Source organism: Tyto alba, unplaced genomic scaffold (assembly GCF_018691265.1).
Source record: "Tyto alba isolate M040663 unplaced genomic scaffold, T.alba_DEE_v4.0 Super-Scaffold_36, whole genome shotgun sequence".
Classification (NCBI taxonomy): domain Eukaryota; kingdom Metazoa; phylum Chordata; class Aves; order Strigiformes; family Tytonidae; genus Tyto; species Tyto alba.
Window position 1 is genome coordinate 234,643 of NW_024881311.1, and position 12,303 is coordinate 246,945.

Here is a 12,303-nt window from a genome sequence, read left to right on the forward strand (position 1 = left end):
AGGCCTCCCCTGTATCTATACTTTAACCATCACCCTCCATACCAAAGAGGTTTCAACCTCTTAGCTTGCTTGATGGCAGCACAGGTCTCACATTCATGGATAACCTGTGATATAATGTCCATAGTTAAGTCCACTCCTCGGTCACGATCCCATCTATATGTTGCATCTCTTCCTTGATGGCCTGAGGTATCATGGGCCCATCGAGCCATAAACTTTTTGCCCTTATGTTGCCAGTCCAGATCCACTTGAGCTACCTTAATTTTAGCAGCTTGGTCCACTTGATGGTTGTTTCGATGTTCTTCGGTCGCTCGATTTTTGGGTACATGAGCATCTACATGACGTACTCTCACAGACAAGTTCTCTACCCGAGCAGCAATATCTTGCCATAAGTTGGCAGCCCAGATGGGTTTGCCTCTACGCTGCCAGCCACTCTGTTTCCACTGCTGCAGCCACCCCCACAGAGCATTTGCCACCATCCATGAGTCAGTGTAGAGGTAAAGGACTGGCCATTTTTCTTGCTCGGCGATACTTAAGGCCAGCTGGATGACTTTCACCTCTGCAAATTGACTGCATTCACCCTCTCCTTCAGCAGCTTCTGCGACCCGACGTGTGGGGCTCCACACAGCAGCCTTCCCCTTCCGATGTTTCCCTACAATGCGACAGGACCCATCAGTAAATAAGGCATAGCGCTTCTCATTATCTGGTAGGTCATTATATGGCGGTGCCTCCTCAGCTCAGGGTCACCTCTTCCTCTGGTGACATTTCAAAATCTTTGTTTTCTGGCCAATTTGTGATTACTTCTAGTATTCCTGGGCGGCTGGGGCTTCCTATTTGAGCCCGCTGTGTGATGAGTGTGACCCACTTACTCCACGTAGCATCAGTTGCATGATGTGTTGAAGGGACCCTCCCTTTGAACATCCAGCCCAGTACCGGCAGTCGGGGTGCCAAGAGGAGCTGTGCTTCTGTACCAATTATTTCTGAAGCAGCTCGGACCCCTTCATATGCTGCCAGTATCTCTTTTTCAGTTAGAGTATAACGGGCTTTGGATCCTCTATATCCTCGACTCCAGAATCCCAGGGGTCAACCCCGGGTCTCCTCTGGTGCCCTCTGCCAAAGACTCCAGGTAGGGCCATTCTCCTCAGCTGCAGTGTAGAGCACGTTTTTAACATCATGTCCTGCCCGAACTGGCCCAAGGCTTACTGCATGAACTATTTCGTGTTTAATTTGGTCAAAGGCCTGCCGCTGCTCAGGGCCACATAAAAACTATTTTTTCTTCCGGGTCACTTGATAAAGAGGGCTTACGATCTGACTGTGATTTGGAATATGCATTCTCCAGAAACCCACAACACCTAGAAAAGCTTGTGTTTCCTTTCTGCTAGCTGGTGGAGAAATCGCCGTTATTTTATTAATCACATCCATTGGAATCTGATGACGTCCATCTTGCCATTTGATTCCTGAAAACTGAATCTCCTCTGCAGGGCCCTTGCCTTTACCCCGTTTTATGGTGAAGCCAGCTCTCAAAAGAATTTTAACTATTTTCTCTCCCTTCTCAAAAACCTCTTCTGCTGTATTCCCCCATATAATGATGTCATCAATGTATTGTAAATGTTCTGGAGCTTCACCCTGTTCCAGCGCAGTGTGGATCAGTCCATGGTAAATAGTGGGACTGTGTTTCCACCCCTAGGACAGTCTGTTCCAGGTGTATTGGACACCCCTCCAGGTGAAAGCAAACTGTGGCCTGCACTCTGCTGCCAGAGGGATGGAGAAAAAGGCATTGGTGATATCAGCTGTGGCAGTACCACTTGGCTGCCTTTGACTCCAGTTCATACTGAAGCTGCAGCATGTCTGGCACAGCAGCACTTAGCGGTGGTGTGACTTCATTCAGGCCCCAATAGTCCACTGTCAGTCTCCACTCTCCATTAGACTTCCACACTGGCCATATAGGGCTGTTGAAGGGTTAGCGAGTCTTGCTGATCACCCCTTGGCTCTCGAGTTGACGAATCAGTTGGTGGATGGGAACTACAGAGTCTCTGTTGGTGCGATATTGCCATCGGTGCACAGTTGTGGTAGCGATCTGGCACCTGCTGCTCTTCAATCTTCAGCAGTCCCACAGCAGAAGGATCCTCTGAGAGCCCTGGCAGAGTGGACAGCTGTTTGATTTCTTCTGTCTCCAAGGCAGCTATACCAAGAGCCCACCAGTACCCTTCTGGGTCTTTAAACTACCCTCTCCGGAGATAATCTATTCCAAGAATACAGGGAGATTCCTGGCCAGTTACAACAGGGTGCTTTTGCCACTCATTTCCAGTTAGGCTCACCTCAGCCTCCACCACAGTCAGCTGTTGAGAACCTCCTGTCACTCCTGAGATACAGATAGCCTCTGTCCCTTGGAAATTCGACGGCATCAGGGTGCACTGGGCACCAGTGTCCACCAAAGCCTTATACTCCTGGGGGTCCGATGTGCCAGGCCATCGAATCCACACAGTCCAGTAAACACGACTGTCCCTGTCCTCCACCTGGCTGGAGGCAGGGCCCCTCTAATGCTGCTCATAGTATCCACTGTTGATGAAGGGGTTAGTGCGGTCTGTGCGAACCTCGGTCTCATCCTGGTTACTCACTTCTTGTAAGTACGACTCAGAAGTTCTCCTCATAGGATCAGGAGCAAAGTCAATTCTTCTACGCTGTTTGGGTAACTGATTAGCTGAGACCGGAGCAGCACTTATCCTGGAAGAACCTTGATTTGTAGCCATTCTTCCTTCCAACTCTCAGACCCGCTCTCTTAGAACATAGGTGGGTTTCCAGTCCCATTTACTCATATCTTCTCCATGGTCATGCAGGTAATACCATAGGTTCTCCCATGGCGTATATCGTCTCGCTTGAGTAGGGAGTCGTTTGCTCCTGATAGCCAAGACCTTAGTCTGTGGAGGTGGAGAGTAGAACATGTCCTCTTTGAGTTGTCGGACTTCTTGTGACAGTTTCTCCACAGCTGCGACAATGGAAGAAGAGAGACTTTCTTCGTAGTGCCGGAGTCGGCGAGCCAAGTCATCCATAGTTGGTCCCTCTTCGTCTCTCCAGTCAAATACTGCTAGTGCATTCGAATGTGATGATGGAGCACTCCGTATAAACTTCCGCCACATGGGCCGGGTGTGTTGGACTTCATCTGGGTCTGTGGGTAGCCGCGCATCGTCTGGATCATAATAAACCATCTCCCACACAGCCAGTTCCCTCAGGTATTGGATGCCTCTCTCCATGGCAGTCCACTTACTTAGATGACATGTAAGATCTTCCTTGAAGGGATATCTGTCCCTCACGCCTGACAGCAGTCATCTCCAAAGGCTGAGCGTTTGTGTCTTTCTTCCAATAACCTTGTCAATGCCTGCATCCCTGGACAGGGATCCCAGTTGCCTGGCCTCTCTACCTTCTAATTCCACACTGTTGGCCCCGCTATCCCAGCATCGGAGCAGCCAGGTAAGGAGGTGTTCGCCTGGATGGCAACTGAAATCCTTTCGCATGTGTCGTAGTTCACTCAGGGATAGGGATCGGGTGATTACCACTGGATCTGCCTCCTCCTCCTGTTCTTGTGACGGCCCTGGTTCATCATCACCTTTTACAATGCGAGGGGATTTTTTAGTGTATTTCTTCTTCTGTATGGGAGCAACTGATACTGTTGTGGATTGATGCTCCAGTTCACCTGCAGTAATTATCGTAGGGGTCGGATTGGCTGCAGTGTCTGTCACCTGAGTTGGAGTGGCTGCAGTGCCTGGTGGGGGGGTCAGAGTGGTTGCAGTGCCGGTTGTTTTGCTCGCAGATGCAGAGACGTCTTCCTTTTGAGGGTACTGCAGAGTGGTGAGCAGGTTCGGTAGGCGTGGGCCAGGCCCCAGCATGTTGCAATGATCTGCGTCTCTCTTGAGGTGTCAGGATGACAGCACACCTTTTCTAAATATTTTACTAATTTCTCAGGATCCCGCACTTGTTCAGGGGTGAAATTCCAAAACATTGGAGGTCCCCACTGTCCTAGGTACTTGCCCATGCTACCCCACACTCCCAGCCACTCATAACTCTGCAACCCTGGGGTAGACCTCTGGGTGGTATTCAGAAACAGTTGCTTAACCCGAAACAGAACCTGAACCACATTCAGGAACACTACAGCTTCCAGAAACAAGACAACAACGTTAATATGAGCATTCCATGGATATTCAGAGTTCTCAGCATTCTCAAGTATACTTGCAAGTAGCTTGGAGAAGATGGAAAAAGGTATCTCCCCCTTGGGTGGGCTTTCTGAGGAGAAAAGGTGGAGGGTGTAGTTACTAACCCATTCCAGTAGGTGCCCCACAACTCCCATGACAGAAGATTTTATCATGCCATAAATTAGAGTTACATAATACAGCAAGGCAAAAATCTTAATCCAATTCCCACGGGTAATAAGCAGCAGCATGGGGACTACATATAGTAAGTAATGGGATGCATAACACAACTGCAGCAACAAAACCCATGATTTTAGGAGCCAAGCAAATGACATTGTAACAGGATGTGCAGTCGGCATTATAACAAACTTGATAGTACTCACAGATCAAATCTGTTGTTATCTCAACCCTTTGTGCCCCACCTTGGGCGCCAAAAAGGACTGTTGTGGTTTGAGCCTACTCAGCAGCTAAACGCCACACAGCCGCTCACCCACCCTCCCCCCACTTGGGAATGGGGAGGGAATCGGAGGGGCAAAGGGAGACTCACGGGTTGAGATAAAAACAGTTCAATAACAGTAACAGAATAATACACTGACAGCAGTATCAGCAGGTAATGTAAAATACAGCTGCTCACCACCCGCCAACCAACACCCACCTGCTCCCAGCCAGCAATCCCAAACACAAAGCCACCACAGCCACACTCCCAGAAGTGGCAACACCCCACAGCCCTCTCCTGCCTTTATATGGTGAGCACAATGTCACATGACATGGACTATCAGCCAATCGGGGCCCAGCCCTCCAGCTGTGCTCCCCCCGCCCCCGCACACAGGTGAGGGCACTGGGCCCTGGGGAGCCCCTGGGGTCTCTGTGCTGCAGCACTCCTCCAGCTACTGAAACCAACAGGAACTCTAGTCCAGCCCCAACCAGGACAATCAGATAGAGCTCACGTTAATAACAACTAAAAATATTAATCCCTATTTCTATATGGGGAGGGTGTTCAGGAACCAGAACATGACTGTTTGGATTTTATTAATTATCAAACAACAACAAGAGAACAAGTGTTAGATGAACCTTTGCCCTATAGGGAAAAACTATTTATTGATGGGTCCTCTCAATGCCTAGAAGGGAAAAGAATATCGGGTTATGCAGTTATCTATGGGCAGAAAATGGGAGTGTTAGAAAAAGGGAAAATAGCTGCTGGGTGGTCAGCGCAGGTCTGTGAACTCTATGCCCTGAAACAGGCGTGGACATATTTGAAACATAAGGAAGGGACAGTGTACACAGACTCAAAGTATGCGTTTGGAGTAGTCCACAAATTTGGGGAAGTGTGGGCTTGTGAATATAAAAGGGAAGGAGCTAGTACACGAGCAGGTGGTTAGAGAAGTTTTAAAAGTCCTGAATCTCCCCTCAGAAATTGCAATTGTGCGTGTGAGAGGGCATCAGAGGGGAGCATCGATGGAAATAAGGGGGAATAACTTAGCAGATCAAGCAGACAGAGAAACAGCTACAGAGTCATCAGCAGTAGTAACGCCAGGGGATTATGAGAATTAAGTCGGGAATTTCACAGAACAAGAGGAGAAGGATATACTTAAAATAGGGGGTGAAAAATATCCATAAGGAAAATGGACTTTACCAGTCCATGGAAGGCAGATTTTAAACAAAACATTATCACAAGAACTTCTGTCATTAATGCATCAGTAAACACACTGGGGAATGCAAGCGCTTTGTGATTTTTTCTTAGAGAATATGGGTGTATAGGAATAAACACGGCAGCTAAACAACTAGCTGCTGATTTGTCAAAAAGTGAACAAAAAGGTAATGAGAGGAAAGGTGGCTGGGAGATGGGAGCTAGCCATACGGCCTTTTCAAAGCCTCCAGGTAGACTTCACAGAGCTACCTCAAATACAAAGGTGGAAGTACCTGTTGGTATTAGTGGCTCACTTACCTCATTGGGTGGAAGCATTCCCCACACCAAGGGCAATGGCAAGCGTGGGATCCAAGGTGTTATTGGAAAACATTATCCCCAGCTATGGATTAATGGAAAGAATAGACTCAGACAGAGGAACACATTTCACTTCAAAAATCTTACAACAACTATCTGAAGCTTTAGGGATCGAATGGGCGTGGCACACCCTGTGGCACCCTCAAAGTTCTGGAAGAGGAGAAAGAATGAATCAAATTTCAAAACAAACCTCGACTAAGTTAATGATCGAGACTCGGACGCCTTGGATTAAATGCCTGCCGTTGGCCTTATTAAGGATCCGTACTCAGCCACGAACAGACCTGGGAATTTCTCCCTATGAAATGATGTTTGGATTACCATCTATGAGTAATAACAGGGATATTGTCAGCACAGAAGTAGAAAATCAGTATGTAAGTGTGGAACGATCAATCCTTAACTCCCGAGTGGGAAGGTCCATTTCAGGTGCTGCTGACCACCGAGACAGCGATCCGAACAAAAGAAAAGGGGTGGACTCCTGCCTCCCGAGGAAAAGGACCGGTGGAAAAGCCTCGGGAGTGGACTGTGGTACCATCAAGTGATAACTACGAGTCTACCTCAAAAGGACTAAATAAATTTGTCGGGAGGGGACTGGGTTCGGGCGTGACACTGAAAATTTACTTACTCGCTGTATGGGGAACCACAAAAAGATATCAGGGAAAAAGCTGTTTGGTAATAGACTATGAGCGTTTTGGGTTAGATCGGGCATTGCTAGAAAATCAACCTATTAGGGTAATACCATGTCTCGAGTGCATACACGAATTTCATGAAGCGTGGGTTTTGTGTGAGTGTGAAACGTGTAACCACAGGTGGTATTGTATATGGAGAAAATTGTGTTATAACTGTAACAGGGACTGTGAGTATAGGGAAGGGGCACGAACTGTAACCTTGATTTGTGGGAAAAGGAGGTTAGTCCCCGAAATTTGGGATGTCCCTGAGAGTCGGTGGAAGGACACTGACAGAAAGTGCCGAAAAACATTTGCTTAGAAACAAAGGAAGTGGCTACAAAGGAGCTGCACTTGAATTGACTGACTGTTAAAACACGGATTTGTTACATTTGAAAACAGTAGAGGGCAAGACCGGGTTAACCTCTGTGCTCGTCACCAAGAAGACCTTTATCTCAGCTGTGGGCTGCATGCCCATGGGCATGAGAGGTGGGACTCTATGTTATACTGGACCTCCGCTCATCATCCTGATCTAGTTCGCTCTAATAGCGGCAAATCCGTGCAACAAGTGATTTATTGTTATGTCCAACATCAGAGTGTGGGAAAAGGTTGTATTTTACGTCCTTTGTGCTGTCACAGGCTGCTTGTTTTTACCATGTTTAATACCCTGCTTTATATGGCTAGTATCTCATGTTATTGAGGGGATGCAAATAGCAGCTATGCCGGTAAACCCTGAAATGGCTGCATCAGCCGGTGCCCACAAAGATAGGATATTCAGAAAAGAATGAGACAAGTGTTAGTAAGCTCAGGCAAAATATGGTATTAAAAAGAAAAGGGGTGGTTTGGGAGAAGTAACAGAAGAATTTTGCTTTCGCTAAAAGTGATTAAACAATTCCTTTTATTGAGTTACTGTTATTAAAGCAGTATTGTTAAAATTATAACAGTTAAGCAAGCCTTTTGTGATCACAAGTTAGGCATATGGTTGGGCATTGTGGGGAGTTGGGCAAGCAAGGAGGATGGGGGGGTGGGGTCTGTGGTTAGGTGTCATGTAAAGGGGAATCTGGATGGGGGGGCTGGGGAGGAATGGCAGCCAGCAGAAAAGGGTTAAGCAAAGAACTCCTGATGGAGAGGAACCTGGACTTCACCCCCCCACACACACACACACTAACCACCCGAGAAGGCAGTGGAAAAGTACTGAGAGAGACAGCCTCGGAGAAACCAAGAAAAAGGAGCTGGGCAGGTGTCAAGAGGAGAAAACCCGCCGTTTTCGCTCAACCAGTGAAATCTCCTGGAGGCTCTACAGAAAGAAGCCCCAGCTGGGGCAGACTGCGCCACTGCGCCCAGCACTGTGTTCTTTGCTCCACTGACTTTGTCCCCAATAAAACTTTTTTTTATTTTTTTTTTTAATATACATGAGCTTGTTTCTGACATGGCTGAAGTAAAATGCTTTATGTTACATTCTTCACAGTAGTTCCCGTGCAATTCTGCCACTGCTGCCACAACGCGTGTGGTGGCACGCCCCAGCCAGGGGAAGGCTCTTCCCCCGGACAAGGCTCTCTCTGACCTGCCGGCGGGATTTTTAGCATTAGAAGGAGGCGAGTTCCGCGAAGGAGCCGCGGAGCTTGAGTTTGCTGGCCAAGTTGGCAACGTAGCCCCTCCGAGGTGTGCAGGGTGCCCGTGCTCCAAGCAGGCCATCTCCTCGCTCTGCCGGTGAGGGATGCCTTTGCCTTTCCCAGACCCAGAGAACGTCTTTCTCGCCCCCGGCGGAATCTTTCTCCGGGGGTCTCCAAGCTGACCCTTCCCCCCCGGGGCAGGGCCATGAGGTGAGCGTCCCCCGCCTGCCAGGGCCCCGCCGCGGGGGCAGCAATGGGCTGGCACAGGCGCCCCCCGCCCTCCCGAGGGGCCGGGGGGGGCCGGGGCGGGCCGGGGGCGGTGCTCGGGGCAGGGGCGGTGCCCCAGGGGCCCGGTGACGCGCGGAGGCCGGGCTCTGACGTCACAGAGCCCTGCCGGGCCCCGCCCGGCGCTGGAGGGCTGTGCCGCGGGCACCGCTTCAGCAGTGCCGGCAGCGGCAGCGGCGCGGGGCAGGCGCAGGGGGCCATGGCCCCCACCCGCCTCCTCCTCCTCGTCCTGGTGGCCCTGCAAGCCCGGCGTGTCAGCGGTGCGCGGTGGCGAGCGCGGGGATTAGGCGTGCGGGCAGGTGAGGGCCAGCACCCAGCCCTGGCAGCGCGGCCCGGCACCCACTGCCCCTCGGGGTGACAGCGGGGCCGGGCCGGGCCGGGGGAGCCGTGCCCAGCTCCACGGGCAGTGGGAGGCAGATGTCCTGCGGGGAGGCGCAGGGGGCTGCGGCCGCTGTGGGGGCGTTTTCCAGGGGAACGAACGGTGGGGCCGGGGGCGGCGGGGAGCAACCGTCCCTCGAGCCAGCCCTGTGCCGCCCTGCCCCGGGGCAGCCTTCCCCCGGGCTGTGTGCCAGGGCCGGAGCAGCACTGCAGGAGCCAGGCAAGAGCCCGCGGGAGCACTTCTTCCCCGGGCTGCTCGCTGCCAGATGGGCCCAGGTTGGTGGCTCTGCCGCTCCCCAGCGGCATCCCGGCTTTCAGCCTTGGGGCCGGCCGGCCTTGAGCGAGATCTGGCCGCTCAGGAAAGAAAAGAGGAGCGTTCCTGCCCCAGCCCTGCAGTGCTCCCTCTCCTTGGGCGAACCCGGGTCCCCGTGGGACACACGTCCCCAGCCCACAGCCCGGGGAGCAGATGGCGACCGGACAGGGCAGCGCTGCTGCAGCAGCCTCTGCCTGGCCAGGGCTCTCTTCTCCACGAGACGTGTGAATGAGTGATCGCTGTTTTCCTCCGCTGCTTTCACGTGGGCTGCTTTTGTGCACAGAAGAGACCTCCCCGTGAGAAAAATCCCCAGGGGCCCTACGTAGCTTTGTCCATCCGCTGGGCCTTGAGGGGTGTTGTTGCACGTGGCCTGGAAAGAACAGTCTGTTGAAAGCCTCCAGGTGCAGCAAACAGGTCACCCAGGCCCCTCGGCAGCTTCGGCAATAAACCTCCACCCACAGCTGGCTCCCCTGTCGTTACCTGAGCCCCTTCCAGTCAGTGCAGGTCACCCAGAAAGAAGCAGATCCCCACATCTAATGGGAACATGCTTGATTACAGCTGTGCCCGTAGCCAGTGGCCACCCGAATTCTCCGCCGGATCTTCTCTGGGAGCCTCAGGGCGATCCCACAGGTACGTCACTGGAATGAGGGAGCAGCTAGGTTTTCATTTTCTGTGCCCAGGACAACACTGAACTGAACAGTTTCTTGGCCGACGCTCCGCCGTGCGGAAGAGCAGGGGGCGAATGTGTTGGGCTCGCTGATGTGCCCCAGGGCACTCTGCCTTGGGAAGCTGTCTGGGCCAGCCTCTCCAACCCTGCGCTGCTTCCAGCGCCTGCTGCAAAGCCAGCGGGCTTGCTGGGCTGAGTTTCTTGGAGCTGGTGTGAGCGGCAGGGAGTCCTTTCTCCGGAGCGATACCTCCGTGCACGCTTTCCTTCTGGATCAGCGTGGCCCAGGCCCCCAGTACCTGTCTGCACAGTGCTCCTGAGGGGAGGGGGGGGACGAGTGCCATGGAGCAATCCCCTGTTTGAACTGCCTTCACGCCCCTGTATTGTTTTGTATAGTGAAATACAGTTCATGGGAGCCTCTCGGTTCTCTTTGTTTACAGACGTGGCTGGAGGCGATGGCTACCCAGCTTCCCAGCCTGGCTTCCAGGGCTGACGCTCAGGGAGATCGCGTGGGTACGTCCCGGCTTCTTGCTTCCCTTGGGAGCTGCCAGCTCAAAGGCCAAATGTGGGCGAGGCATCTCTTGCGGGTGTGAGAATGCAGACGACCTGCACTGTGTGTGCCAGGTCGTTACGTGATGCCCTTCTATGTTCTGCTATTCAGCTGTGTCAGTGTATTGTATCCCAGCGCAGTGACGGAAACTTCTCGTGGGTGTTTGGTTGCAGATGTGGGTGCAGGGAGGGCTCTTCCCGCTTCTCGGATGGATCCTGCGCTGGAGCTCACCTGGCATCGCAGGGGTGAGTGGTCAGTCTCGACTGACCACAGACTAAGCACTCATTCCCAGTAGTCTATTTGCCAGAAATTTAACTTTGTGATTTCCGTTCAGGTCCTCCGAGAGCCAAGTACAGAGCGGAAATGGAAAAATCTTCCCCGCGGTCATCAGAAGTCCTAGAGGGAGTCCTGAAGGAACTGGACAAAGCAGCACATGGTGGGTAGAGATGATTGCTCTTCACCAGAAGCCGTGGGAAGCGGAGGTCTTGGGGGCGTGGATGGACAAGCCGTAGCCTGCACAGCAGGAGGAGGGGGTCGCTCAGAGCCTCACTGCGGCCACACTCAGTTTCACAGCCTTGCAGGCGCTGGCGAGCTGCAGAGATGCCCGACTCTCTGCTGCCAGTCGCGGTTCAAACCGAGTGCCAGGACCAGCTGCTGCCCCGGTTAGAGCCTTACCGGGGTCAGAGCTGTTCTGGGCAGACCTTGGTACCCAGCTGGCAGGAACTGGTGCTCCTCACGCCTGGAATGTGTGACAGACTTGCCAAGGAGCTGGTTCCTGACAAGTCATGAGAGGGCCAGCACCCCGCCGGTCGCCCACCCGAGGGGAGAGTGCCCTTGGGCTGCGGAGAGGATGCGCAGGCAGCTTGGGGTAGCTGAGAGCAGCAGGACACTGCCAGGGCTGCAGGCGTGCCCTGGCCAGGGTCGGAGAAGCCCCACCTTCACAACCCGGTCCAGCCTCGTCGTTCTTGATGCCTGAGGATGGTCGGTGACACCTCAGTGCCACGGAAAGGTACAAGCTGGACACCCAGCTTGAGGCCAGACGCCAAACTTGAAGGCAGCTCAAATGAAGGGCTGTGAATTCAGTCTCGGTTGGTTTAGCTGCGCCTGCGTCTAGTCGTGCTTTGGATCGGTCGGTTGTGGTTGTCCTCTTGTTTCGGGGCACTGCGGGCTCGTCAGTGCCACTTGTGAAAATGCCCAGAGTATGGTTGCAAGAGCTGGCGCTTCAGTCCACCATGCGTGTCTGTTACCCTGACCGTGGGATGGAGTTGACACGATGGGAAGTGCTGCTCAGAAGGGCTCTTTCCCCAGCTGAACTGGCTACAGCATCTTCCTGTCCCCTCTGACAGATTCTGTCATTTACCATCATCTTGCCGTTTGCCAAAAATGCACTAAGTGGAATGCGAACAAGCTCACGTGCAACCTCCTAGTCTCCCAGCAGGTCAGGATTTTCTGTCTGCTGGTTAAAGTGGAAAGGGTCTAGTGCTTAAATTGTCCTCCATGAATGACATGTCACTGGGACTAGGCACTAGGTACACCCCCAAATGTCCCGGCTTTGTTTCTAAGCGTCATGAAGGGATGTTGAGAAGTATGGCCTCCTGGAGATACTGTGTTCCTGATGAGGAACGGTTACTTCTAATTCAATTGTCCTTCTTTCT

General features: G+C 52.4%; 1 protein-coding gene across 1 annotated transcript; it reads left to right on the plus strand.

Annotated features, from left to right (window-relative positions):
* The first annotated feature begins 8,306 nt into the window (after positions 1 to 8,306).
* On the plus strand, positions 8,307 to 10,591 carry LOC122154272 (translation initiation factor IF-2-like). The gene is made up of 3 exons (XM_042801621.1): positions 8,307 to 9,042; positions 9,993 to 10,064; positions 10,539 to 10,591. The coding sequence occupies exons 1-3, from the start codon at positions 8,712 to 8,714 to the stop codon at positions 10,589 to 10,591; spliced, it is 456 nt and encodes a 151-aa protein (XP_042657555.1). The 5' UTR covers positions 8,307 to 8,711.
* The last annotated feature ends 1,712 nt before the right edge of the window (positions 10,592 to 12,303 follow it).

Bases quoted from the DNA above. Each gene is read 5' to 3' on its own strand.
- LOC122154272 (XM_042801621.1), top strand. From the start codon at position 8,712: ATGGGCTGGCACAGGCGCCCCCCGCCCTCCCGAGGGGCCGGGGGGGGC. The intron at 9,043-9,992 runs GTGAGGGCCAGC...GCTTGATTACAG, and splicing joins GGGATTAGGCGTGCGGGCAG to CTGTGCCCGTAGCCAGTGGC. The intron at 10,065-10,538 runs GTACGTCACTGG...CTTTGTTTACAG, and splicing joins GCCTCAGGGCGATCCCACAG to ACGTGGCTGGAGGCGATGGC.